At 55.3% G+C, this 27,763-nt stretch overlaps 1 protein-coding gene across 1 annotated transcript in view; it reads left to right on the forward strand.

The window, feature by feature from the left end:
• Window positions 1-22,923, forward strand: part of SMAD6 (SMAD family member 6) — a 74,989-nt gene extending 52,066 nt beyond the window's left edge. Inside the window, exon 4 of the mRNA XM_072738886.1 lies at window positions 22,092-22,923. Within this exon, the coding sequence (XP_072594987.1) occupies window positions 22,092-22,636 (545 nt within the window). The 3' untranslated portion in view covers window positions 22,637-22,923. The remainder of the gene's footprint in view (window positions 1-22,091) is intronic.
• The last annotated feature ends 4,840 nt before the right edge of the window (window positions 22,924-27,763 follow it).

Raw genomic sequence — 27,763 nt, forward strand, 5'->3', positions numbered from 1 at the left:
TTTAATGAGGAGTCACCCAGAATGACAGGGACTTGTGTGGCGTCAGGAGACTGTGGACAAATATTTGGTATCTTGGGGCAGAGGCCCAGAGACGACAGCACAGCATGAAGCCAGGGCAGCACTCCTGATGGTTCCTGGAGTGGGGAGCATCTCACCCCCTGGGGGGGGCCTGTCCCCCACTCCCCAGGGCAGCACTCCTGATGGCTCCTGGAGGGGGGGGGAGCATCTCACCCCTGGGCGGGGGCCTGTCCCCCACTCCCCAGGGATCACTCCTGATGGCTCCTGGAGGGGGGAGCGTCTCACCCCCTCAGGATGGGTCTGTCCCCTACTCCCCAGGGATCACTCCTGGTGGCTCCTGGAGGGGGGAGCATCTCACCTCCTCGGGGGGGGGGGGGGGGGGGTGCCGTCCCCCACTCCCCAGGCCCGTGTCAGGGCCTCGCCCACAGCCTCTCGGAGGTCTCAGAGGTCTCACATGGCCCCTGCTCCGGGAGGGAGCCCCAGGCCATCCTGGGGGCGGGGCTGGCAGGAGAGCAGGGGCAGTGGTTCAGCGCAGGGGGCGCGGGGCTGGGCCTGCCCGGAGCACGCATTCCGCACACACACCCTGGATGCCGGAATGTCCGCGGAGCTGGAGGAAGTGCTGGCAAGACAACAGAGCCACGGGGAGCGCAGTGGGCCGGGCACTGGGGCCTGGGCCCTCTGGAAACGTGGAGATGGCCTGGCTGGGGCCAGGGCGGGAGGGCCGCCGGCGCCTGTGACCTCAGGGAGCCGCTTCCCAGTTTCTGGTCGGCCTGACGGAGAGGCCCCGGAGCCTCCCTGCAGCAAACTGCCCATTATATAAACTCCATTTATATAAAGTTGTTGTTGTCTTCGTATCTGCGGGTGGAGGTGGTGGGAAGGAAAGTGTGACTGGGACTTTTGTTGACTCTAGAATTCATCGTACGGATCCTTGTGTGTTCATGACTCTTGGTCCTTTAAAGCTCCTTTCTGTCGTTAAATATAAAATCGTGTGTCATCGCGCAAGTAATGGACTTATATTCTCTTTATATAAAATTCAAAATACACTGATAAAGCAGAAGTCTTCCTTTCTGCACCCCCCACCCCCAACTCCCACTTTCCTCCTGGGAGTTAACTACTCTAAACAACAAAACATCGTAGATTAAAAAAACAAAACAATAACAAACAAACAAAAAGCAGGCAAGTAAGGCAAGTCTAGACACTAGCGACAATAGATGTAATAGAAGCTCTCAAGTATATGCTGGATTTCCAGAAGAGACACACCTAAACAAAATTATATAAGAAGGTCCAGGGGTACCTGGGTAGCTCAGCGATTGAGCATCTGCCTTTGGTCCAGGGCATGATCCTGGAGTCCCGGGATCGAATCCCACATCGGGCTCCCTGCATGGAGCCTGCTTCTCCCTCTGCCTGTGTCTCTGCCTCTCTCTGTCTCTCATAAATAAATAAAATCTTAAAAAAAAAAATAACGAAGCACCTTTATACACCTAACAGCGTAGCTTTGACATATCTAAATCAAAGATCGACAGAAATCAGAAAAAGAATTTGACAAACCCTCAGAAGAATAAGACTATCACACAGGGCTTTCAGAACTTGACAGATCCAGTGGACAGACACAGAGAATCGTGAACGACACTGTAAACTTGTTGATATATATGTATTTTCAGACCCTTGTCTCACCATACTATACAAGGTCTTTGCTCAACCCTTGGATTTTTTAAACTAGAGCAGTCTGTCTTATCTTAAACGGGCTTGACAAAGATCAGAAGAAAAAGCTCCAGAGCTTCAGCACTGCGTGCTCTGTGCAGTCCTAGATTCCCACTTAGAAAATCCACCTGCCGCCTTGTATTCGTCACTCCCAGGTGTGGCCACCGTTCCTACCCTTAATGAGCCAGTGGTCTTTGGAGGCGTGGGGTGTGCACCCACGAAACAGTGCGGAGCTGTCAGGGCCCTGACCCTCTGTGCCCACCTTTGCATGGCTCCTTATGCCTGCACCACGACACAAGTGCTCAACACCAGTTGGATATTCGAGATCTTGTATGGTCTGGCCCTTGCCAACCTCTGTATGCTCTTTTTTCTCCATGAGCCCTACTGTGTTGTGTTGTCTGGCCACAGGAGACTGCTTTTGCCTTGTCTTCTCCTGCCCGAACACCTTGGCCCAGGCCATTCCTCACCCCGGAGCACTGCTTTCTTTCCCCTTCCCTTCCCCTCCCCTCCCCCACGCTTGGCTGACCTCCCCTAGATGGATTTGGGGGTCCAGCCTTTTTTGCCTCGTGCCCCTCATTCATAAATGAGCATTCTAATGCCCTTCGGTAGCCTCATGCTCTCTTCCCTGGACTTGGAGTTCCGAGGGCAGAGGTGCAGCTGGTCTCCTGACCCCCCAGGAAGACAGTTTTGTGCACAGTGTAGGTTCTGGGCAGTCCCGCGGGAGGAAAGCAGCATCTGTGGAGAGCCTCGCTGCCTGCTGCACCCTTGCTGGAGTGGAGAGAGAGGCCAGACTGAATGTTTGTGATTCTGGGCACCACCTTGGATTGGCCAAGAGGCCTCAGGGTCCCCCTTGTCTGCGAAATGGGGCACTAAATACCATTACCTCCTAGGGTTGTTGTGGGAACTAGGTGTGCCTGGCACATGATGAGCTTGTAGGACATGTCAGCTATTAGCACAGAAGTCTCCATCTGACGATTCTTTGTTGTGGGTGCTCTTTTTTTTTTCTTTTTAAAGATTTTATTTATTTATTCATGAGACACACACACACACACACACACACACACACACACACACAGGCAGAGATACAGGCAGAGGGAGAAGCAGGCTCCATGCAGGGAGCCTGATGTGGGACTCCATCCCAGGACTCCAGGATCATGCCCTGGGTCGAAGGCGGCGCTAAACCGCTGAGCCACCCAGGCTGCTCTCTTTGTTGTGGGTGCTCTTGATCCGATTTTGCAGATGGGGAACCCGAGGCCCAGAGGAGCTGAAGCCATTTGTTGGGACTTGAACCGTGGTCCTTGGTTCCCAGTCTCACGTGGAGGTGCACACTGACTGACCCGAGGCTCTGTCCTCACACACACCCAGACACAGAGTCAGGGTCATCCGCGGTGGCTCCAGAGTGTCGCCTTCCCTGCCGGTCTCCCGGCCTGGCGCTGGGACCGCCACGTCCGTCTGATGCTAGGAAGTCCCGTTTGGTTCGGTCTCCTTCCTGTCCCTGTCATTCCTCCCTCGAGGAAGCCAGCTCTCTCACTACATGCCAGGCTGGTGAACCCTCCACTCTTGGGACCATGACATATCAGCCAGAAAAGGGGCCTCTTAAATCTTGCAAAAAAAACATAGGTTCCCGGGCTCCACCCAGGACCCATGAATCAGAATCTCCAGGGGCGGGGCCTGGGAATCTGGACACAAGGGCCCAAAGCAGGAGAAACACAGGCTCTCTTAACCCTTTTAGTTTTCAAAATAGGAAGCCAGGCCTCCGAGTGGGGTCTGCGTTGCGGGGAGGCCCAGTGAACCTGGGCAACTAGAAAGCCCTCTCTGGACCCTTACCTGGCCAGTGGCTGCTGCCCCTTCCCAGGACTGTCCCCACACCTCCTTCCCCATCCCCCAGCCTCGAATCTCCAGCAACCCTGTACAATGGAAGTGGTTGCGAATGGGTGTGCAGAGACCTTTCTGGAAACGCAGGCTCTGCTCGCAGACTTCCTGTGTCTTACAATGTTATCTTCAGAATAGGAAACTTTGCCCCATTTTTGCAACGCACATCCTTTGCCTGAGAGTCTGTGGTGGTGCCGGCCAGCCGGGGCGGGTCACTTCTCAGGCAGAGGCGGGGGTTGCTCCGACTGCGAAGCGAGGAAGGACTCTCTCCTTGTTACCCACAAGAACAAACAAACAGACCCTTTTGCAAAAATAATTCGTGTTGGCTGGACTCATCAGGATTATTTGTTCCTTGAGCTCAGTGGTATCGAGGACCGAGGCTTTCCTCAGAGAAAGGCTTTTCCTAGCTCTGCGGCCTGGCCCTGCTGCCTGACCTCTGGCAAATGATTTCTGCTCTCAGAGCCTCAGTTTCTTCTTCTGTAAAGGAAGGGCGTTGGGCCGAATGGGTCTATAGCCCTGACATTTAGCAAGTCCCCAAGAATCCTGATTTCCCCTAACATCCTCCAAGTTTCACTTTGAAAATAAGCATGATGATGCTGTTAGATGGTATGTTCCATGGCCCTCTATAATTTTCAGAGTTTCCACCAATCCAAGAGTGGCGTGCCCCCCTTACCCTCAACTCCCGGACATTCACAGGACCCATTCGACTGGTGGATGGCTTCCCCAGGTGACAAGGTCCCCTCTGAATTGGGACCAGGGACACAGCTCTCAGAACTCACGGTGAGTGGGGCCTTGCACGGGCTTGCAGTTAGCTACAGGCCCAGGCTGGCGCTCACCTCCTATAGGCCAGCTGCAAAGAATGTTTATGCTGTTTCTTTTACTCCTCTCCGACTGGAAGTCTTAGGGAGGGCTATTTTGGTTTGAGGGAAGAAAAATGTGTGTAGAACCCACTAAATAACTTGGAACTGACCAGAAAGAATGATGTTTACAAAAACAAGAGTCTCTCTGATTTCCTTTGACATCTCCGTCATCTCGTCCTTGCTTCAGCCTCCAGCACCTCCCTCACCCTGTTAGGACCCGGTCCTCCAAGGGAGCCTTGTGTCGCGGCCCCCTTGCACACAGTAGGCACTTAGGGAGCACGGGGGAGGAGCCAGCCCGCTCAGCAACGGCTCTCCTCGCGTCTCTGTGGTACTTCTTGGCAGGACCCCAAACCCACAATGAGTGGTTCCTGAAAACATCCGACCCACTCTTTCCCCTCAGGGAATTTGCTTTCAGGGTTTCAGGGTGGAGCTCCACATGTTTGGGGCAGTTCTCGTGGCTGGGTGGGAGCGGTCAGGAGGGGGCGCTTTGAGAAGGTAGAGAGGCTCAGACTGGCCGGAATGACCCACTGGGATGTGGTTCTTGGTGGGTCTTTGTAAGTAAGTGGGTCCATCTGCTGGTTTTACCGTAACGACCAAGAGGAGGGCAAGGGTTGAACCAAGTCGTGCTCAGATTCCAAACGTCCGGACGAAGGTCCTCCGTCTGTGGGTCCATTGCAGAGCCCACGGGGTCTGTGGCCAAATGTCCATCTGGCGGCAGTATGCATGCGTGTGCAAGCCCCTGCCTCAGTGTTTTTGTTGGTTTGACTGATAACAATTTCTGAAGCCCCAGAGGGAGGGGCAGAGGAGTTGGTGCAGCAGAGAAAAAGCACCCACCAGTACGCCCGGCTTCCCTGACCCACAAGATGAGTCCACCCCAGGGGACGTAGCCAAGAGGCCCCTGCTAGCCTCGGGAGCCCCTCCAAGGCTGGCTCCATCGCCCAGCGGATGCTCTCAGGGTCTTGATGATGCAGAAGACATCTGAAATGCTCACAAGGCCAGGAGCAGTCAGCCCCATGTGGGCGGCAGTCCCAGGGGGCTCTGCGGAGCCCCTCCAGAGCTAGGAGACAGAAGGTGGAGGGAGAAGAAGAATCGTCTGGCCTGGAGGCCAGGCCTGACTCCCTGCCAAGGTCAGTGCCACTTCAGGGGCTCTGCGTTCCTTGGGGGGGCGGGCTGAGGCTGGCTGGCCACGGGGTAGCGCCAGGACAGAGGCACCCCAGGGAGACTGGCGGCTCTGGGTCTCCCTGGCACGGCTCTAGTCCCCACGTGCCCGGAGACGCAGGCGGTTGCTCCTGACTCGGTGGCCTTGGGGACCCGCCCGGCCGGAACCTGCCATTCCCCGGTCAGTGCCGCCTCCCCGACTTGGCAGGGCCGCCTGCTGGAGCTGGAGCGGCCCTCGGTATTTCCAGCTTGGCCCCCTGCCCGTCTCTCTGGGGCCTTGCAGTCTGTCCCTCGCGGGCCAGGACCAACACGCCCTCGCAGCTTGACGGCTTCCCAGCCTCCCCCGGGGCCTCTTCCTGCCACCCCGCACTCCTGGGCCTATCTGCGGGCCCCTCACCTTGCCTGCTCCCCAGGAAACGGTATTCGTTGAAAATGCAGCCGCCTCCCCGGAAGAGAGCAGGGGAGCCTGGCTCATGTGTCAGCCACCAAGGAGGCCAGGACTGGCCTTGGTTCATCTCCTGCAGTGGCCGCCCGAGGGGTTTCCGCACGGGGTGAGGCCTTCCCCTCCCGCGCTCCTGTGCAGTTGCCCAACGCCCTAGGAAACATTGCTTCTTTAAGCTGGGTGCGGAGGTAACTAGGTGGCAGGGTGGCGTGCTGGAGCTGAGGGCTCCACGCCTTCCTGGGCAGCCACTGAGGGACCCCGGGGTGCTGGGGGTCCAGCCTTCCAAGTGGCTTCCTCTCCCAGATACATGGAGAGGGAATAGTGGCAACTTGGGGACTCCTCACCGAAGCAGGCAGATTGGATTGGGGGGGTGGTGATTGCAAAGGCTGCTCTCTAAGAAACCAAGTTTTGTGATTTTCAAATACCACAGACTGTGATGCTAACCGGATAATGTTTCCCGTTGGAGGTCATTTAGAGATGTGCTTGAGTGAACAGATAAGAGCGATTTGTAATCGGTATGCCAGTTGTTTATACAGCCCTCGTAGGATAAACAGTTCTCCCGAACCTTATTTATATTTTGCATTTGTTTATCAAAACTTTTTTTTTTTTAACTTCAACCCAGCTGCTTTCGGAATTATTACAAACTCTGGATTTAGGAGTCCTAATTAATGGTACTTTATTGTATGTGCACAATCATTTATCTTGGCAGCATGCGTGCTTTATCCAAGAGCCTCAGCGCTGAGGGTAAGGGAAGCAAAAAGTGTTCCTTCCTCCTCAGAGTGTCAACGTTATGTGAAGACTCCAGGGACAGATCGTCTGTCTTTATCAGATCAAAAACAGTGTGCCAGTGGAGGAAGAAGAAAAGGAGGAAGATGACCAAGGGATACTTGTTGGTGAGGTTGGCATATCGTGGGCGTGTGTATGGGGCCAGTAGAGGAAGGAGAAAAGGAGGAAGATGACCTAGGGATACTTGATGGCACTTTCCAGCAACAACAGCTGTTCATCCTTTTTTTTTATGATCTGATGTGTTTCCTCTACCATTTTGGTCCTACACTGGTCTTCATGGCTCACTGTCGACATTCAGCCTGCCAGCCAGCACTGGCATCAGCCTGGTAGCACTACTTCTCATTAGGAATTAAAGGTCCTCCTTGGTCCAAGGGTGTGGCACTGGTCGTAGAAGACCCGTGCTCTGATTTCACACCGGGATCTCACCGTCATGGGGGTGGGGCCCAACTTTACACCAAGGATGGTCATCTTGTTCTGCTGATGCCCAGATTTCTTGGGGCGTTGCCATGCAAAAGCCTCCCAAAGACTTGACCCAGATGAAGAGAGGCCCATACTTCCATCTTCTTCCGCACCGTGTCTGCAGGTGCCTGAATGACTTTAACAAACCTGAGCTCAACTGTAGCGGCTCCTGCCTTCAGTCACCCAGCTGCCTGCCCTTCTCCTTCCTCCAGTGAGGACAGAGCGAGGGAGCAGGTGCAATTAGAGGCAGCACCTTTCCAGCCTCTCATGGCCTCTCAGCTTCAAGTCTTGGGGTCTCCTTTTCTGGCTAGTGAGAATTCTCAGGGGTGGGTTCACCAGTTACCTTCTTCCTGCACATGTGCACACATGCGCACACACACACAGCAACCTTGCATGTCGGGGGAACATCTCCCCATTGCGCAGATAGAAAACCGAGGCGTGTTATGGTGATGGTGGCACCCAGCTTGGGGTGGAGCTGGAAAAGGAGACTTCTGGGCATTTGGGGTTCGCGCTGTTATTTTTAACTGGTTTTAAGCGTCCTTTCTTGCAGCGATGGCCACAAGACAGGGTTGGGATGTTGTGCGAGGCTTGATGCGACTAAGGGCCTGGCCCGGGAGCTCCAACTGACTGAGGAGGAAGTGGTTAGGTGGCCAGGAATGCAACCTGCGCCTCCCAGATTAATTAATAATTGAGAGCTGGCCCCCAGCCAGGCGGAGCTGCGAGAGATACAGTGAACAAAGAGTGGTTAACTACAGTGGGGGAAGGAAAAGTTTGACTTTGCCTGTGGCTAAAAGGGAAATTCACAATGGCCGTGATTTATGGGCTGAATTACTTGGGATCCTCCTTAGTGGGCCCAACTTGGGCATGTGCTCCAGGAATGCAGACGCTGGCGGCCTGCAGGGCCATTCGTGCCCACTGGAAGGGAGGAGGAAAGGGTGGGGGGCAGTGTGGCCGGCGCCAGCCTCGGCGGAGGAGGCGCGAGGCACACCCGTGGGAGACGGCAGGGAGAAGGACTGCACCGGCCGCCTGGCGGGGCTCGGTCTGGGCTAGTTGAGTGCCCACCGGGACATGCTCTTTGAGGAGGAACGGAAGGAATGGTGGGTGTAGAGTCTGGCTGTCCTGGGTTCCAATCCACACTAACTGGCCGTGTCACCTCCCTGAGCCTCCGTTTGCTCTTCGGGGAGATTATACCTGGGATTGTCATCAGGGTTAAATGAGGTTGCAGCACGTAGACAGTAGCTGCTCCCTAGCAGCTGGATTCCCATAGCATGACTCGAGATGAGGCGTCAGTGACAACCCAGCAAGGGCAGAGGGTACCTGCGGCAACCGAAAGGGTCATTACTTAGCAAATCCCTGATAGGGTTCGCTGGGCCAATGCGTGCCAGTCATGTGCTGCTAGTTAGGGTAGACACGATTATTCAGCCTCCTTCCCCAAGACTCCCTTCGTGCCTGCCTGTGATTCAGGAAAGACACTCGTCTCTCTCACTAGCACTCAGGTCTCCTCAGCAGCAAACAGCCCTCCAACAGGGGGAGGTAGTGCTAGAAGGCACTTGGGCATTGCCATCAGTTGGGTTCAGCCCAGATGTCTTCTGGGCTTCTTGTCTTTTCTGGAAGAAATCAAGGATTAAGAAGTGGATCGTGGCAAATAAGCCATATGCCCCTCTTAGCTGAAAAGTTAGCTACTTGGGAGACCAGAGAGAAGCACATCGCTCTCGTATCATTGATGCGTTGACCTGATTCCTATAGTGTGAGCCCATGTGTATTCAGACACAGGTTAAAGAATTACTTTGAGAAATAGAAGCTGTTACTGAGGGGATGGCTCATCTTCCCAGGGTGCCTGGCGGGAGGCAGTGACAGTAGAAGGAGCGCCTCCAGCCTCAGAAGACACGGACAAGCCCTGATCCCGCTTCCTGGTTAACCCTGGGCAGTGGGGCAGTCAGCTCACCCCTCTGAGCTTTAGATTCCATAACATAAAGCGGGGTCACTTATGAATGGGCTTGGAGAATTGGAAAACCCTCCATAGTTAAAAAAAAAAAAAAAAAACAGCATCCCACTGATTGGGGGATAGAGCCACTTTCTTGGCCTGGGTTGTAGGGGCTGCAGGAACCAAGCTTGGCCTCCTGCTCTTGTGGAAACGAGTGTTGGACTTGGGTTGAAACGTGGGGCCAGGTCTGTGGGACCGTGTCCCCGTGCTAGCCTGACGGGATGGACAGACAGACTGGCTCCCTCCCTCCCCTGCACCTCCAGCCCCAGATCAAACAAGCCAGCTCTTTATAGGCAGCTTGGAACTTGGGCAGGGACGCACCGGGCAGCTTCAGCTGCTTCAAGCCGCACAGTAGCACAGCCACAAACCAGAGACCTGGTCGCAAGGTGAGTTTCTGCCAAGCCTGTGGGTCATTTTGCAACATTTTTGCAGGGAACATTTAAATCTCATGTTACTGCATTCTTCACGGCAACTATTAGTATTTAATTGTGGCTTAATGATCTCTCCAGTCAATATTATTTTTTTGCTTATTACAAAGCCCTCCTGTTTGTTCTAGAAATATACAAGAATGATCCAGGCAACCCTCATTTTAAGAGAACCCAGCGGGCAGGACTCTGTATTCACCGAAGAGGTGTGGTTTATGTACTTTTATGTCACAAAAGGATATTTTAAAGAAAAGGATTTAATGCGAGGATTATTTTTGAATTGAATGCCCCTGCCTCTGGTACTTTAATATGGGAGTGCTTATCCTAACCTGCTGCTTTAGTGTAAATCAAGGGAGGTGTGTTTGACGTGCAGAGGTCACGTGACACTGTCGTTGGTAAATAACAACAGGCCAGTATTAGCTGAGGCTTATTTTTGAGAGCTATGCAAATAAGGAGACAAGCCTCCCACCCTGTTCTTTGGCTCTTCCATTCAGAGCCATGCCCTCTGTTCCCTTCACCCTCATAGACTTAGCAAGCCAGAGAAGTTAGTCCACCCCCATTGCCAGACAGATGACTGTAGGCTGTAGGCGTTTTGGGGGAGGGGGAGCCCTGAAACCAGACTTGCACAGAGCGAGCTCATCGGGGATTCCATCAACCAGGCTGCTTCATGAGGATCAGCAAATAGGAAGGATGCCTCTCCCTCCCTGCCTCCGTGTCCTGCCTCTGAACATCAGGGTTGCCCCCTTTCAACCTTTTTTCAAACCCAGGAGAGACCCATAGATTTCCCAGCCACCCTCCCAGCTCTTGGATGTAAAAATCCACCTGGTACCCCATCATTGAGAGCACTCTGTCAGGCTCTTGGTGTCGGGCCCAGGGGGAGAGAGAGGCAGAGCCGAGGGCAGCCTAATCCCAGGCCAGCCTGCACGTGAACAAATGGGGTGGAGACACATGCCCTCCTGATGACAGCATCAAATAGGACGTGGTCACACCCAGGGACTTGAGGAAGGCTTTTCAAAGGAGATGACATAGGGGTCTTGATGTTTGAGCAGGAGTCTGACAAATGTTGGGGAGGAGGGGAGGAAACTGTTGTTAGGACCTTCACTGACTCGTTTTGAGTGAGGTACTCTGCAAGAGGAAGCCAGTACTCAGCAGAGCCACCTTCCTGTCATGCAGCGTGTGCCCCGCTTGGGACCTGCACTCAGAAGGGGACTCTGCTCAGTTTAATGCACTATCTTCACTGCTGAAATTCTGGATAATTTTTTTAAGGAGGCTCCACGCTGGGGGTTGAACTCCCATCCCTGAGATCAAGACCTGAGCTGAGATCAAGAGGCGGACGCTCAACCGACTGAGCCGCTCAGGTGCCCCTTGAATAATTTTTGAACAAGGAGCCCTGCATTTTCATTTTTTTATTGAGCCCAAGAATTTTGTAGCTGGTCCTGGCACTCAGAGATGTAGGCACCTGCCCACAGTAACAGAGCTGTTTGGATTTGCACCAGTTCACCTCTCTACTGCCCGTGGTCTCGGGAGCCTGCCAGATTGAGCGAGAGTAGGATGGACAGAGTAGTCCCAGAGTAGGGAGTTAAGGCACAGGGAGCTGAGGGACCCCACTGGCGGGAGATGGCGGGGCCAGGGATTTGAGGGGTCCAAGCTATGGGGACCTTACCTGGTTATGGGCTGTGTCTGTACCAGCATTGGGTTCCTGCACCTGCGAGCTGAGATGGGCTGATTGAGGGCGATTTTGAGGTACTTTGTTTTTCTGGCTTTACATTGGGTCCGAGTAGAAGTGTGGGGCAGGAGGTTTGCCAGCAAAAACGCCAATTGTATTTGGGAAATAAAAGTAGAGGTGCCCCAAATTCTCCCAGTTCTGGGAGCCTGCAGGACAGGAATGTGCCCAGAGAGGGGCTTCCCTAAAGCACCTGCCATCTGCCGCATACCGCACCCCTGCCCCTCTGCCGCATGCCCAGGCTGTCCGCTGCACACGCGTGTGCACACACAAATACACACACACACCCGTCTGAACCCCCACAGGGCGGGTTTTGTGCTCTGTGGTCTCGGATTCAACGGGGGAGTCAAGGTTGAGTTAAATCAGTGAATGTTGGCACCTAAGGCCTGAAGATGAAAAAACCCAGAACCCTGAAGGGCGGGGAGGGGCTTGGTTTGCATGTGAATTTGGGAATTCAGGCCATCAACCCTGCCCACCTGCAGGCAGGGAGGATTTGGGGGCCCCTTCTCATAACCACCACCTCTCTGCTGGGGACCGAGGTACTCAGCTTTATTATCTTGCCCCAATAGTGTTATTTTAGAATCTTTCCAGGGGCAATATGAAAAGCAAGGCTTTCCCACCCCAGTAGGTCTCTGGCTAAGAAAACAAACAAACAGATTCAGAGTCTGACTTTGTGATAAGACAAAAGAGTACTTGGAATGGGAGCAAAGTTCAGCAGCTTTTGTTGCAGAAACTGGTTCCTTCTCTAAAAGTGTGGGCTGATTTTATAAGCTGCTTATCGCTGTCTCTCCCTTCCAGTCACTTCTCCGACCTTCCCTCGCAGGGCACAGGGAGCCTGGATTCACCCACCTGGACTCTGTCCCAGGCCCTGCTTCCTCAGGGTCTTCTGTCTCGGCTCAGCTGGCTGGGTTTCCTTGAGGAGGGCCAGGCTGGTCCAGGCAGGTACACCGGTGTCCTCTGGTCCCCGGGGCTGATGGCAGCCTCGGTGGCCCTCTGAGGCTGCAGCTGCCTGCAGGGTGTTGTCCGAAGGGAGCTTGGACCACAGAGCACTGAGAGCCAGGGAAGAAAAGCCGTGGCTCCCTTAGTGCAGGGAGACTGGAACAATCTCTGGGCGGGTGGGAGAAAGAGATGGATGCTGATGGTAGCAGGCCCGGTGTGGCTCCTCTGCTGGGTCTCCCTGCCTCCCCTGGAGCAGCAGGTCCCAGGAAAGTGGGGGCGGGGACGCTGAGTAGGCCTGTGTTTTAGGGCACCGGGTGGGAACTTGTTTTCCATCAGGAGTGCACGAGGAGTTCACTTTTCAGGACTTGTTTGAATACTGCCCGAGATAAAGGAATGGAAACCTTACCCACCTCAGCTCGGGCTGCCACTTTGTTCCACCCAGAGACATGGGGCCTGGCAGGCCAGGGTCAGGGCACCAAGGCTGGAAGAAAGGCCTTTCCCTAGAGAAGGCCAGTTATGGCCTGTGGCCACCGACTATCCTTGTACCCCTCGTCCCATGCCCATCCAGGGCAAAGGCTCTGGGGAGCACCCCGGAGAGCAGAGGGAGCACATGAGGCAACAGGAAGGGCCCAGCAGAGAGTGTCAGGCTGGCCAGCCAGGATCCCCACACTGCATTGCCCTGTGGCCCCTCCATCCCGGGCTCTGTCCTCTGAGAAGGGGGAGTGATTCCACCTCTTGGACTTGGGAGTTTCCAAGGAGAGAATGGATGAAGTGCCCAGGGTGCCCGGCCCCTCCCCGCACCCCCAGGGGCTCAGCCTGGGTTAGCACCCCTTTCCCAAGGCCACCATTCTGCACTATAGCCTCGAGAAGATGCTCACTGGGTTGCGGAGTGGTGGGAGTGTGTGGGAGAAACTATACTTAAAAACTAAGAAGGTATATGTGTTTGCAGGACTATGTGGGGGGCCACTGGTAACTGTTACAAGGCATGCCCTATGAGAACCCCACTGCCCTCCTGGTTATGGTAAGGTGGGCAGCACATGATGGGGTGGTGGCCCCCTGCACTGCCGCATCTAAAGACTGCCCTTTTTAAAGATTTTATGTATTTATTTGAGGTGGTGGGGGTGGGGGGAGGCATGAGTATGGGGGACAGGGAGGAGCAGGGAGCCCGATGGGGGGCTCAATTCCAGGGACCCGAGGTCTTGATCTGAGTCAAAGTCAGACGCTGAACCTACTGAGCCACTCATAATGCCCCCAGGGACCCCTTTTAATATCCAGTCTTTATAGAGGCCTCCCCGCCAGCTCCTAGCGGCCCTGGCTGGGTTGTTCCCGTGCAGTCCCTGTCACATTACCCTGCTGTCCTAGGTTGCAACCACAGGAATAACGCAGAGTTCGCCGTCTCCGAGCCAGGTAGTCGAGCTCAGATCCCAGCTTTGCAACTTCCTAGCTGAGGGCTGAAGTTTGGGCCTGATCATTCCTTCATCTTGAGATGGTAACGAATGACTGGGAGGAGTGGTGGGAGTGGAAAGTGACTTGCCAGGATGTGGAAATGATGTGTTTAAAGTGCTTCATATTCTGCGGCCACTAGGTAGAGGTTCATTAAGTGATGGCTGGTATATATTAGGATTATTAGTATTACTGGATGGTGTCTTTTATTATTATTATCCCTACTACTGCTATTCCCCCTTGATTCTCAACTCCATTGGCAAGTCTTATCTTTGTAGATATTATTACCTAATGTGAATACCTTTATGAACTACGGAGCTGACTCAGTCAGTTAAATAATATATACAAATAACACATAATAGAGATAAGATTGTACGGTGGTTAACAATATTGGTAAGAGTAAGAACAGCTGTTGTTTACGGAGGGCTCGTGTTGAACCAGGGATTATTGGATGCCCTTGACATGAATCCCGACAGCCCCACGAAGTGAGCAATGATTGCATTCCCATTTTTCAGATTAGGAAACTGAGGATCAGGGTGGTAAAGTTGCGTGCCCAACGTTTCCCAGCGGGTGAGTGACAGAGCTGAGATTCACAGGCAGGAAGCCTGTGCTCTTAAATCCAGCCCTGTGCCTGAGACCTGAGGGGTCCCAGCCAGAAGGCGTATTTCCACTGTGCCTTGGCACCTCACTTTACCTCTCCTGGCCTCTGTTTTTGCATCTGCAAAATCGTCACTTTTGGCCACCCCGGCTGTGTGTTTCCTGGCTTCCCTCCTCCCCTGCTGTCATCCCCCCTTGGCACTCCCATCGTGTCCCTGTCTTGGGGGTAAAAACCCCGGAGCAGAGCAGCTGGCCGGCCTACTGTCTGCAGGGTGGTGGCAAGCACAGTCCCCGGCCCCAGGGACCAGCAGCTGAAAGAGCCCCTGAGGTGGACTCCGTGCAGGCGGCAGCGGTGGCCAGACCGCCCGTGATGTAATGACCGATTAGGAACTTCCTCTTGGAAGCCTGGCTTCCTCTAGGAGCCAAAGGTGCTGGAGCTGAGGTGGGGGGTGGGGAGGGGCGAGTGGGAGCGAATAAGAGGAAACTCCTGTCAGCTGAGCCCTGCTTTTGGAAAGAGTTCAGCAGAGAGGCTCGTTCTAAGCTGTTGACCATTAACATGGCCCCGTGCACATTCCTTCTCTGCTTCTACTGCCAGAGCCCAGTGGATAAAGGACCAGTCTCCCCCTCCCTTAACAAAAGAAAAAAAAAGAGCCTCTAATTAATGCTGCATCTCTGGACTTGCTGCAAAACCCAAAGCCATTTCTGCAGCTTAAAATGACAAAGGAAGGTTAAGTGGAAACTCCTTTTCCCCCCTTAAGTTTGATTACAAAAACTACTTATCTAATGGGCAAACAGGGCTTTTAAAGGGGTGTTAGGTTAACCAGATGCAGGGCCACATAATTACTCCCAGGCCTGGGAGCCGCAGATGAAAAAGCTGCCGGTTGGACGGGAACTTGAAGCCACAGGCATGACATGGGACAGAAGAAAGGATCTTTCCAGGAGGGCAGGAGGCCCCGGTGCGGCCCAAGAAAAGGGGGTTGGAAGAGCCAGCCCCTGGGCTCCTCTCCGGCTTCCGCCACCAACTTACTGGGTGACCCTGGGCAAGTCACTTCACCTCTCTGGGCCTCTGAGTCTCCCTTCCTGGCCCTCAGTGGGGTCTGGGTCTGTCCAGTGTTGCTCTGTGTTTATTTGAGGTCGGCCTTTTCCATCCAGCCTCTGGAGAGGCAGGGAGGCTGCTGTGGCCCTGAGCATGTGAAGCAGCAACACGACAAAGTTTAAACACAGAGGAGTATGGGCGGCCCGGCCAGGCCCCTGGGGACCAGGAGGACTCGGGGCCCAGCCTGCAAATGCTCCGAGCCCCCATGTCCACCTCTCTTAGAGCCAGAGACTTGAATCTGGGCACATCTCTGGTTCCCTTCACAGGATGGCCAGGTCCGAGGCCCTTTGGCCAAATGGAAAGGGGGGGATCACGAGGCAGACAAGCTGCACTGCGTGTGCTCAGGCTTTTGGAGCGTGCGGCCCACGGGGGAGCACACAGGAACGTTCCTGCCCTTTGTTTTGATAGAAAACTGCTGATTCGAAGAAGCTAAAGGCTCTTCTTGGGATTTCAGCTCTCCCCGCCTCCCCCAGGCTGCAGTGGGCCCCTTGTTGCCCTAGCACCCCCCGCCCCCAATTACACGTTGGGCTCACAGCACACTCACTGGGCAGAGAGGCCAAGAGGAAGGCATGCCAACCACCCGACGGGCTGGCTCCGGCCAAGGGGAGAGGGCCTGTTGTCCTCTTGCCCACCGCAGGCGTCCACCACCCTCTGGTGGCAGGAATGTGGGTACCACCTGGAGGCCACCCCTGCCTGGTCTGGAAACACAGGGGCTGTCCCCTGGGCCACCACAGAGCCCCGCTGAGGCCACTCCAGGACAGCCATGGGGAGCTGGCCTGGCAGCACATTCCCACTCTCTGCCTTTTGAGTCCTTCAAGGCATCATACCTACAGCGAAATGCCCAGCTCCTCGGAGTACAGGTGGTGAGTTTTGGCCGCGCATATACCCCCGAGTTCCCATTGTACCAATCCAGGTACATCATCCCAGGACATTACCACACATCCCTCCCCAGTCACCTCTGCTCCCCAGAGGTAATTCCTGGTCTGATTTCTATCCCTGTAGGTTAGTTTTGTCTACTCAAGAATATTACATAAATAGAAACAAACAGCCTATCTTCTGTGTCTGGCTTCTTTCACTTGGCGCAATACCTTTGAGATCCATCCGCAGTGCTGCGTGTTTCACTAATTCTCTCGTTTTTATGGGTGAGTGGTGTTCCGTCGTACGGATGTACCTTATTTTTGCGTTTCCATTCTCTTTCACGTGCGTGGACTGCTAGAACAAAAGTGTCATAGCCCAGGTGGCTTACACAACACGTATTTCTTTCTTACGGTTCCTGGGGCTGGGCGGGGGGCTGGGAGGGGGGTGTCCCGAGATCAAAGTGCTGGCAGTTTGGGAGTCTAGTGAGGGCCCTGCTCCCAGTTCCTAGACAGCTGTATTCTCTGTGTCCTCGGATGAAGGTGCTGATCCCATTAGTGAGAGTTCTACCCCCCTTGTGACCTAAGCACCCCCCCAAAGGCCCTGCCTTCAAAGGCCCTCACACTGGGGGGTTACGATTTCAGTATCTGAATTTCAGGGGTTCACTAATATTCTGTCCATAATATCCATCCTCCCGTTGATGGACATCTGAGAGCTGTCTGCCGAGTTTGGGTGACTGCCGGAGAGCTGCTGTGAATATTTCCCGGAATCACAGCAATCTCGAGCTCATTGTTCAGATGGGAAGCCTGAGGCCAGGCACGAAGGAAGGTGAACTGGCACCAGGCCCGGAGGTGGACCCCTGACCGCAGGACTCCTGACCCCCGGCCCGGGGCCACTCTGCTAGGTCTGCCCCAGACACAGCACCAGACCGAGCCTCCCCCCCACCCCCACCCCCCAGAGCCCTCCCAGCCGGGACCCAGAGCCTGGCTGGGAACTAGGCCAGGCCCCGAGCAGGGGGTAGTGAGCAGGAGTTTCGGTCAGAGCGCGGTCATCTTTGATGTTGTTCACTCGGGTCTGACTCCCTGGTATTTATTTGCAATTAAGGAGCTGGTGCCTAATTAGGTTGATGGCGGGACCACAGCCTTGGAGCCACGAGGAGAAAAAGATCTTCTGCAAAAGACTGTCCCCTTGCACTCTTGAGTGGCAGCCTGGCGGAGGAGTGGGGCTTTGCCACCGCGGGGAGGGCAAAGGTTTGGGGGCCCTGCTTTCTCACTCGCAGAGAGCATGTCGGATTGTGGCAGCCACACTGCATGAGACCTGAATCCACACGTGTGTGTATGTGTGCACGTGTGTGTGTGTGTGTGAAAGTGTGTAAACAGAGCCACAGCGGCACTCGACTTAGTTCTAGATAGTACCAGTACCGAGGGTTACAGTTCATGAAGGTGGGGGGGTCGGGGGGGTGGGGAACTGCCATCCGCTATCCTGTTGTAACCTCCCCTGGTGGTGACCCTGGGTTGTGACCCCTGACACCCCTCAGGAGCCCTGGCCTTTGAAGGGTTAGGGCCAGCACTGGGGCCAGTAAACGGACAGCTACGTCTTTCTGCGCCCCATTGATCTCCTGCTGGAGTTTCCCGAAAATCCAAAGATGATCTGTATAAATGAGGTGCTGGATTATGAATAAATCCATCTTACCTGTGGGAGACTGAGGCTTAGGGACACTCAGTGGCTCGTCCATGGCCACACATCCAGCCAGTGGTGAGAGCCTGAGATTCGTCTCACTCTGAAACCCTTTGGCTCATGTGATGAGCATTAGATTAGAATTCTAGGTTCTCAAGTTCTGGCCCCAGTTCTGCCCTCTGCTGCTGTGTGTGCTCAGGTGAGTCGCCCTGTACCCCTGGGTGCCATCTGTGTGGCGTAAGGACATTGGATTCAATTAGTGGTTCCCACAGGCCAGTCTCAGGAGTACTTTTTCCCTGATTCACAAGGAAAGAAGAAAATTTCTTGTAATCCACTTGGTTAACTTTGACATTTCTGATATAGGCCTTATCTATTTTATTAGTATCAAATTACACTTTCTTTTGTGCTAGTGGTAGTGGATGGTCTTGGGGTTTGTAATAACTCTACACGTGACAAAATAAAACAGTGGTAACCCTGTACATTCACAGTCCCTCCATTAAACAATGTATTGGTTTGAGAAAGGCCAGAGTGTTGGGGTTCCCTGGATAAGATGATGTCACTGGGTCCCCCAAGCTCTGGAGCCCCAAGACCCCAAAAGCTGGATGGGGACCGGGAGGTCCTGACCATGGTGATGTGCTTATTTGCTGGCTTGCTCTCGGGAGACCTCAGACCTTGTCCACCATCCCTTGGGGCCTGCGACCACTGGCCCCAATCCAATGGGAGCTGGAGGTAAGGGCAGTGGGCTGACACTTGGGATGAATTTTTATTTCCTCCCTCTTTCCCTTTTAGCATGTTCTGAGAGCACCCTAGGGATACATGCAGTCTTGGGACAGAGGTAGAGAGGACTGAGGCCCATCTTTTCCTACTGGAAAGTCTAGACTAGCCAGGCCTCGGAAGTGACCATACTGAAGGCTGTTGGTGCATGGGAGGGAGGGATCAGGGAGGGCTTCCCAGAGGCAGCAGTCCATCTCCCGGAATTTGCAAGCCTTGGCCAGGAGCCCAGGCATGATAAAGTGTTACCCAGTCTGCTTAACCAGAGAGGCTGCAGGTGGTGAGGCCTGGCCCAGCGAGAGTCCCTGAGCCAGACAGTTGGGGCAGGCCAGGTCCTTGGGTAGCTCTGTGGGGTTCATCTCCCAAGCACAGGATCCGTCCCCGTGAGGAGTGCTGGGGCAGGGCTGGGGTGGAGGTAGATGATGAGGGGCATTTGGCCTGGCTGGGGTGGGAGGAGCTAAGGGGAGGGGGACAGGGAGTGTCCCCCACCACGGGCCCTGAGTTCCATTACTCTCAACCTCCCTCCTTCCCTCCTCCCCACCCCCCCCCCCACCCCTGCCCCAATTCTGACTGCCAAAGTGCTTCTTTGCCTTTTACTATGGAGGGGCTCCACCCTGGGGCAGAGCTGCCACTTTACGACTGGGTGGCCCTCTGAGCCTTATCTGTAAAGCGGGGAAAGCAGTAAGTCTCACTCAGTGAGGCTGCTGAACGTCGGGAGCGAAGGCCTTTCAGCATGGGGCGGGGGAGTGACTCACCGGCTGTGGGTGGGCACCCCTAGGACTCAGACCGTGAGAGCAGCCTGGTTACACACAGGAAGACTGCGGGGGGGTGGGCTTCAGGGGGGAGACTGCCTGGAGCGTGGGCAAGAGCCCCGCTCTGGAGTGTGGCCTGGCACCGATGCTGGCTCTGGCGCTCGCTTGTCTGGACCCTCGACCAGCTCACGGCCCCTTCCTGCGCCTCAGTTTCCTCACCTGTAAAATGGGGTGATGATAGAAATGAACCAAGGCTACTGGGAAGAAGGTGCCTGGCTGATGGAGGCTTTCGGCGATGCGCGTTGCCTCTCCTATCCCCCAGCGTTCTCCAGGCCCAGATGTTTGCCTCCCTACCTCTCCGTGTCTCGTGCACCAGAGGAATTGTCACCGCTCGCGAGAAGGCTGACGCTGGGGTTTCACGGCCAGGCTGGGACAGAACTGCTTTCCTGGCACTTAGAAACTCCCAGACCAGGGATCCCTGGGTGGCTCAGCGGTTTGACGCCTGCCTTCGGCCCAGGTCGTGATCCTGGGGTCCCGGGATCGGGTCCCGCATCGGGCTCCCTGCAGGGAACCTGCTTCTCCCTCTGCCTGTGTCTCAGCCTCTCTCTCTGCGTGTGTGTCTCATGAATAAATAGATTTTTGAAAAAAGAAAGAAAAGAAAAGAAACTCTCAGACCTGTACCGGATGGATGCCTGGAGAGAGGGGCGGTGGCCTGGAGTGCCCTGGCTGCCCACCTGCTGGGCCTGGCCTAGTGCCTGCAGCTCGGTCACCCCCCACAGGCTAGACCTGTTGCTCTACCTGCTGGCCAAGGGGCAAGGATCAGAGTCTCTTCTCTCCCCACTGGCTAGAACCAGGAGGAGCCTGCAGGAGACTCTGAGGCAAATTAGTACATTCCCAGGGGGTGGCCTAGGGACCTGTGTCTGGGACCTCAGCAACCAGGCAGAGGGTGAGGGGCACGCCCTTTGGGGCTGTGCCCAGTCCAAGGCCTCAGCGGAGTTGGCGGCCTACAGGAGGCCCTTGGGGAAGCCGGTTTCCTGCTAGGTGGCTGGGCGGGCCTCCCAGCGCATAGGAGGATCTGAGGGGCCCTGTCACCCTGCTGCCCTGGGGCTTCTAGGCGGGGCTGGGCGACAGGCAGACGGAGTTGACCTCGCCCAGGCTCCTGAATGAAGTTGTTAGCAGTGTTTTCTACCTCGGGTTTGGTTGGACTTCGGTCCGTTTCTCTTGGGGCAGACATGCCCTCAAGTGCCTCGCTGTGCTCCCATCACATTCTCAGGAGAACTCCCCGTGCGCGGAAGCCCCATGCAGGGGCTGTGTGGGAACGTGCCGCCTCACTCCGAGTGGTCATGGGTGCCCACCTGCCTCTCAGAGCTGTGGGCTCAAAGGAAAGACCATATGTTCAAAGGCTTCAGAATCTGAGAAGCTGGCCACACGTGAAAGCAGCAAGGACGGGGCTCAGGCCCTGGCCTCTATCCGGTCTTAGGTCTGGGGTCAGAAAATTATTCATCCAGACGTGCAGAAATGCCTCCAGCTGTAGGGGAAAGGGATCGCAGCCATCTAGGCCACCCCTTGGCTGTCCAGAGAGGAGCAGCATACACCTTGGAGAGAACTGGCCATCTCTGGAGCCCCTGTGGGGCAATCTGCTCTAAGCTCAGAGCCCCTCAGCTTCCGTGTCTTGCAGGGACACGGCCCCACGGAAGGGGCCGCAGTCTGGGTGAAAATGTGCACTTCATGCCAGGAAAGCTGCCTTGAAGGGTGGGCTGCGGGGGTCACTGAGAAACAAGGCATCACGCTCAGCACCAAGGCTGGGAACAGTCTGGGCTGGAAGGGGGATTCTGGGGGCCATCTGCCCCACCCCACTGCGCCTTCCCATGCCCGCGTGCCTTGGGAGTGGTGATTTATGCCCCTTCTGACAGCTCAGCCCTTCTCTGTTCAGGTTGAGGCTCAGCCTGGTGGGCTTCAGATCCTGGCGGTGCCACTCACTAGCTGGGTGGCCTTTGACAGGCTGCTGCCGCCTGCCAAGTCCCAGATCCTCCTCTGTAAACTGAGGAGAAGGTGGCTTCGTCGTGGAGTGATTGAACACCCAGTGAGGTCAGGTGTAGAGTCAGGAGTGCAGTGTGCAACACCTGCAACCTTGTGGGTGCACGGTGTTCAGCCCCTCCTTTGGGTGTGTGGGGCAGAGGGGTGACAAGGCAGAGGGGTGTTGTCCCGCCCCTGCTGGCTTGAGCTTGGAAAATTTTCCAGGCAGGAGCCGGGTGTGGTTTGTGTTTGTGTCCCCGGGGCAGCGAGCACACAGTGGGTGACTCGCCCTCCCTGTGAGCTCACACACGGCCTTCGGTTCCTCCTTCACTTACATGTGGACAGGGCTGTTCTGCACACTTGATGCTGGAAACAGCCCCCCCCCCCCCCGCCCCTCATCCTCCCTTTGCAGCCCACCCTGCCACCTCCTGCTCCTCACTTCTCCCCCTGTGCACCTGTACCCCACTGCCCCCCACTAACCCCACCCTGCACCCGGTGCCCTGTGCTTGCCCCGCAGACGCCAGCATGTCTCCGGATGCCACCAAGCCGAGCCACTGGTGCAGCGTGGCCTACTGGGAGCACCGGACCCGCGTGGGCCGCCTCTACGCGGTGTACGACCAGGCCGTGAGCATCTTCTACGACCTACCTCAGGGCAGCGGCTTCTGCTTGGGCCAGCTCAACCTGGAGCCGCGCAGCGAGTCGGTGCGCCGCACGCGCAGCAAGATCGGCTTTGGCATCCTGCTCAGCAAGGAGCCCGACGGTGTGTGGGCCTACAACCGGGGCGAGCACCCCATCTTCGTCAACTCCCCGACGCTCGATGCACCCGGTGGCGGCCGCGCCCTCGTGGTGCGCAAGGTGCCCCCCGGCTACTCCATCAAGGTGTTCGACTTCGAGCGCTCGGGGCTGCTGCAGCAGGGGCCTGAGCCCGACGCCGCCGACGGCCCCTACGACCCCAACAGCGTGCGCATCAGCTTCGCCAAGGGCTGGGGGCCCTGCTACTCACGGCAGTTCATCACCTCCTGCCCCTGCTGGCTCGAGGTCCTCCTCAACAACCACAGATAGTGGCGGCCACCGAGGCAGCGGCCTGCCCCCCCCCCCCCCTGCCCAGAGACACAGCCCCCCTTCCCTCCACGGACGAGACCCCCCTCCCCTCCCCTACCCCAAATATCATCTACCTAGATTTAATATAAAGTTTTATATATTATATGGAAATATATATTATACTTGTAATTATGGAGTCATTTTTACAATGTAATTATTTATGTATGGTGCAATGTGTGTATATGGACAAAAGAAAGACGCACTTTGGCTTATCATTCTTTCAATACAAATATATTTTCTCTCCTCTCCTCCTTCCTCCTCTGCTTTATTATTATTATTATTTGTTGTTGTTTTTGGTCTTGTTTTTGTTTCATTTTGTGTGTGTGTGTGTGTGTGTGTGTGTGTGTTTTGGTTTTTCGTGTTTTTTTTTTTAAAGGAAATGATGCAGCAGAGCTAGGTGGGAGAGCCTGGGTTTGGTGTATGGTTTTTGAAATCTCATGCCCAGACAAAAAAAGAAAAAACAAAAAACAAAAAACAAAACTAATACCAGTCACTCGTTGATAATAAAGTATTCGCATTATAGCTTTTTTTTTTTTTTTTTTAATGTCTTCTTTTTTAACAAAGAGGGGGCATGCAGGGCTTCAGTGGGTTTCTGGCCTATGGATCCAGCATCCTGAAACTTGATTTCAGTCTTTTACCAGGTAAAGAGTAGAGGTGATAGATTGAGAAGGAAGGAAGCGCATGTGTTTACTGTCAAGGTCGGAGAAGGTTCTGATGCGCCCTCCTGCCATGGCCCCACTGTGTCCTCAGGATTGGGGCAGGGGGCCGGGGGGTGGGGGGAGCTAACCCATCCTGGGTAGTCCCATCCTGGGTAGTAAGCTCTGCCAGTTTGATGGAGGAGGCTCAGGTCCATGCCTCCCATCTCTGAACTGTGCACAAGCCAGAAGACATTAACTCTCACCACTCTGGGGAAATGGCCTGAGAAAGAAAGACAGGTCCTTGAGCCCACCTGCCACCTTCAAAAAACCCACCCGAGTCCCAGGGTGAAGCTCCTTTGAGACCTAGACAAGCCACTCTCCCACCCCTCACCAAAGAGCTCAGAACTAGGCCATGGGGGTTGTATTTAGGATTCACGCAAAAGGCAGGTTGTTTCTTTCTACTCTATAAAAGGGAAGAGAGTTGAGATTCTGGAAAAGCAAATGACTAGCTCATAACAGATCAGGGTTAGAAGTCACATTTAATGGTAGGACCAGAGCCATATTAAAGCAGTTTTCTCTCTTGAGAAAACTCAAAAAAAAAAAAAAAAAAAAAAGAAAAAAAAGAAAGGCTGCCTTGGCCAGATAACTAAGGGGAATGTTACATTGTATATCTTCTTTCTTGGAGATTTACATTAGCATATTAAATGCTCTGAGAAGTCGTGTGTATTATCTGTCGCTGCGTAATAAATCCTCCTAAAACGGAGCAGCTTGAAACTGATGTTTCTTATCTCGCAGTTTCTGTGTTCAAGAATGCAGGAGGGCTCGCGGGGTGCTGGGGTTCAGGGTCCCGTGGGCTGCAGTCGAGCTGTCGGCCAGGGCTGCAGGCATCTGAGGCTTGTCTGCAGCCCCACGACCCGCTTCCACGCTCCCTCACGGGGCTGTTGGCTGGAGGCTTCAGTCCCTCACCACTTGTGATGTGGCTTCCCCCAGAGCAAAGGGTCCAAAGGAGAGAGACCAAGAGGGCGGCCGCCGTCCTTTATCCCCTTACCTCGAAAGTGACGTGGTGCGTCTCCTCGCCAGAGTCTACTGACCCCGAGACCCACTCCTGCTAACGACGAGGGAGGGAGCACGAGAGAATGAATGGCACGGGGCGGGGGACCGTGGCCACCGCATCCCCTGAGAAATACACCATTTTACTTTCTTTCCCCAAGTTACTTCCCGATGGAGTCTTGTCTCCACCCCGGCTGATCCTGTCCCTGCACCCAGGCCTCCTGCGCCTCTGGCACGGGCAGCTGCTGCACGCACCGGGGACCGCACACCGAGGCCCTGTCCTGAAGGTGCCCACCGGCGATGCTTGCCTTCCTGGGCTATTCTTGTCGGTGTGGGGTCGGTGTGGGGTCGGTGTGGGGGCCGCTTCGGTCTCGGGCAGTTAGCAGAGTGTGAGATGGAATAAGGAGCCGGTTCTCTGGCCCTGGTCCTCACAGGCAAGTGACAGGCTAAGAGTGGCAGAGGGGACAGGAGAAAAGGGCTGACGCCGTGGGAATGGAAGAAACCATGGGGTGTCCATTGCATGGAACACCCAGAAGGCAGGGGAAGGTAGTCTTCAGACACTCATGCTCTGGAGCCAGGTTGTGTGGGTTCAAATCCTGCGTCTGCCACTGCAGAGTGACTCCAGAGACCTCCCAACGTGCCTCGGTGTTACCATGAGGTGGTATAAAATGGGGATAGGATTGTTCCTGCCCGGGGAGTAGGTTCAAATTGGGAGAAATAAGGACATCACACAGTTCCTGGTCCATCATCAGTGCGTATCTGCTGTTAGTAATACGGAGCTGGGACGGGAGAGGGAGGCTGGAGCCCTCCCATGTCAGGACAAGGAGCTGGGGTGACAGGTGCCGGGTGGGAGGGGGGCTGGTTTCTGAGTGGGCCAGGGAGGGGATCATTGTGGGCCTTTAGAAAGCTCCTTGTAAGGGTTTCCCAGCAGGAGGGTTAGGCTGCAGGCCGAATGAGCGGGCTGAGCCCTGCACCCAGCCTGGCTCCCCAGCACCTGGTGCTCACCAACGCCAGACTCGAGAGGGACTCTTCACTCTCAGAGGAAGTGGCCAGTCACCCCACGGTGCCAGGTTGTGGAAGTAATCATCAAAACCCTTTATCAGGGAGCAAGAGGGATAGGAATCAACTCTCCCATTTCATAAATGAGGAAACTGAGGCCCAGAGCAGGGAAGCACTCCCCTCAATCCCGTACTCATGGATGTCTGGATGTGCCCGGATTGCCTACCCCAGACCATAGGACCTACTCTGTGCAGACCAGATAGGGAGACACCCTTTTGCCACCTTCTGGATTCTCAGGGTGCCCAATTGGCTGGATGACGTCAATTCTAGAATTCAGCCTCACAGGCCATGCTCTTCCTCAAGGACAACTTTCCCCCGGTTCCCTTGCCAGGCCACACCCTCTCACTCTCCCCCACCACTCTCAGGCCTGCGCCTCCCAGAGGCCCGACTCCCTCTGCCGTCCAGTACTGTCCAGGCCTTGGTCCTCCTCTTGAGCACTGAGCAGAGCTGAGCTGTTCCACGTGAGGGTGAGCAGGGAGTCCCTGGGTTTTTCTTCTTTTCAAGTCAATAACTGGCAACAGGCACTGTGAGCCCTTTCTACACGCTCAGAACTGTGCACCTGGTGTCCAGGAGTGCCTCCGCGTGCAGGGTCTCAGCCATGCCCCCTTTGCAGATGGAAAGACTGAGGCTTACACGAATGCTGTCATTTGCTCAAACTCCGGGAGGACGGAACAAGCCCTCTGTGTCAGAGGCCAGCTGGGGGCTCCTCCTGGGTGCTGGATGTCATTGGCCTAGCAGGAGTGGACCTGACCCTCAGGGACAGTGTGCCAGGACGGGGGGCTGATCTGGGGCCCCGGACCATCAACCTCCCAGCTCTTGTCCCAGCCCCATCCCGAGGCTGCAGACTGCTCCGAGGTCCTTGGGTGGCCTGAGACTCCACCTCCAGCCCCTCCATTTACGGGTGGGGAAACCGAGTCCCAGACACAAGAGGCTGAGTAGCCGAGGTCAGAGAGTGGCGGCGGGGCCTGCCCCCCCCCCCCCCCCGCCCCGTCCCCTCTCCCCCAGTCACAGTAAGGTACTCGCAGTAACTCTGTGGTTTCCCCCAGACCACCCAGGGACCCAGTGACTCAGGCTTTAAAGGAGACACTTTCTAAACAAGGCCTGGTCTCTGGAGAGTGTGGTGGGAGCCTGGTCCCCACTGGCCCTGGGAAGCCAGGGCGGAGAGGGGGTGCCTCACCGCCTCCAAACCCAGGCTCAGGCCTGGAACGAGGAGGGAGGGATTTCCTGCCATTACTAGGCTTTTGGAGACGGGCGAGTCCCTCCACCGCCACCTCTCTCTGTTCCACAGCCCACCCCCATCTCCACCCTCCCCTGCCTTAGTGTCTGGGGGTATAGAGGGGAGTGGGGGGGTTGATCTAGGAGGGAGAGAAGCAGAACTAGGAAAGGGGGGGTGGGACACCTGGTGGCTCAGTGGTTGAGCATCTGTCTTGGGCCCAGGGTGTGATCCTGGGGTCCTGGGATCGAGTCCCACATCGGGCTCCCCGCAGGGAGCCTGCTTCTCCCTCTGCCTGTGTCTCTGCCTCTCTGTCTCTGTGTCTCTCATGAATGAATAAATAAAATCTTAAAAAAAAAAAAAAAAGGCAAGTGGGGGCTGGAGATCTTGATTCCTGCTTCAGGTGACAAAACCCAAGGCCCAGAGAAGGGTGTGAGGAGCCTGAGGTCACACAGCAGATTCAGGGCAGAGCTGAGCCTAAACCTCAGGTCTCAGGTCTCCTGGTCAGGCTACTTCCCGTGTATTCGGGCAGATTCCATCGGTGCTCCGGAGGGCAGGCGTGTACCTCTGTTCCCCTCCGAGAACTCCCCTTTTCTGGAAGCCCCCATTCCACTCCTGTCCTCCCCTCCCCACGGTTCAGGGGGCTTAGTGGCAGCAGCTGCCTTGTTCGAATTCTGACCGCTGCTTACCAGTTATGTGAGCTGAGGCAAGTTACTTAACCTCTGTGCCTCAGTTTCCCCATCTGAATGCTAATAAGAGTGTTCATCTCCTAGGATTGCTGGGAGGACGACTGCATGAACGCGTGCTTGGCACTCAGAACCGGCATGGATTAAGCTCTCAGCAAGGTCGCTTACAAATTAGAGTCACTAGTATAATCTGGGGCCTGGCAGGGAGCTCGGGGCGGTAAGGAAGGCTTTGGCTGGGGGTGAGCGAGTGTTAAGACCTCGGATCCAGACCCCTCGACTTGCTGTTGGCATTGGGCGATCACCCGACCCGTGTGGCCCTCTGTGCCTCAGTGAGAAAGGAAGTCTACCATCCACTGGGACATCTGTAGTCGGGGACGCAAGGGTCTCCCCAGACAGCTGCTGCGGCCTCTTTTTTTTTTTTTTCTTAATATTTTATTTATTT

The sequence above is a fragment of the Vulpes vulpes genome, chromosome 15 (genome assembly GCF_048418805.1).
Source record: "Vulpes vulpes isolate BD-2025 chromosome 15, VulVul3, whole genome shotgun sequence".
Lineage (NCBI taxonomy): Eukaryota > Metazoa > Chordata > Mammalia > Carnivora > Canidae > Vulpes > Vulpes vulpes.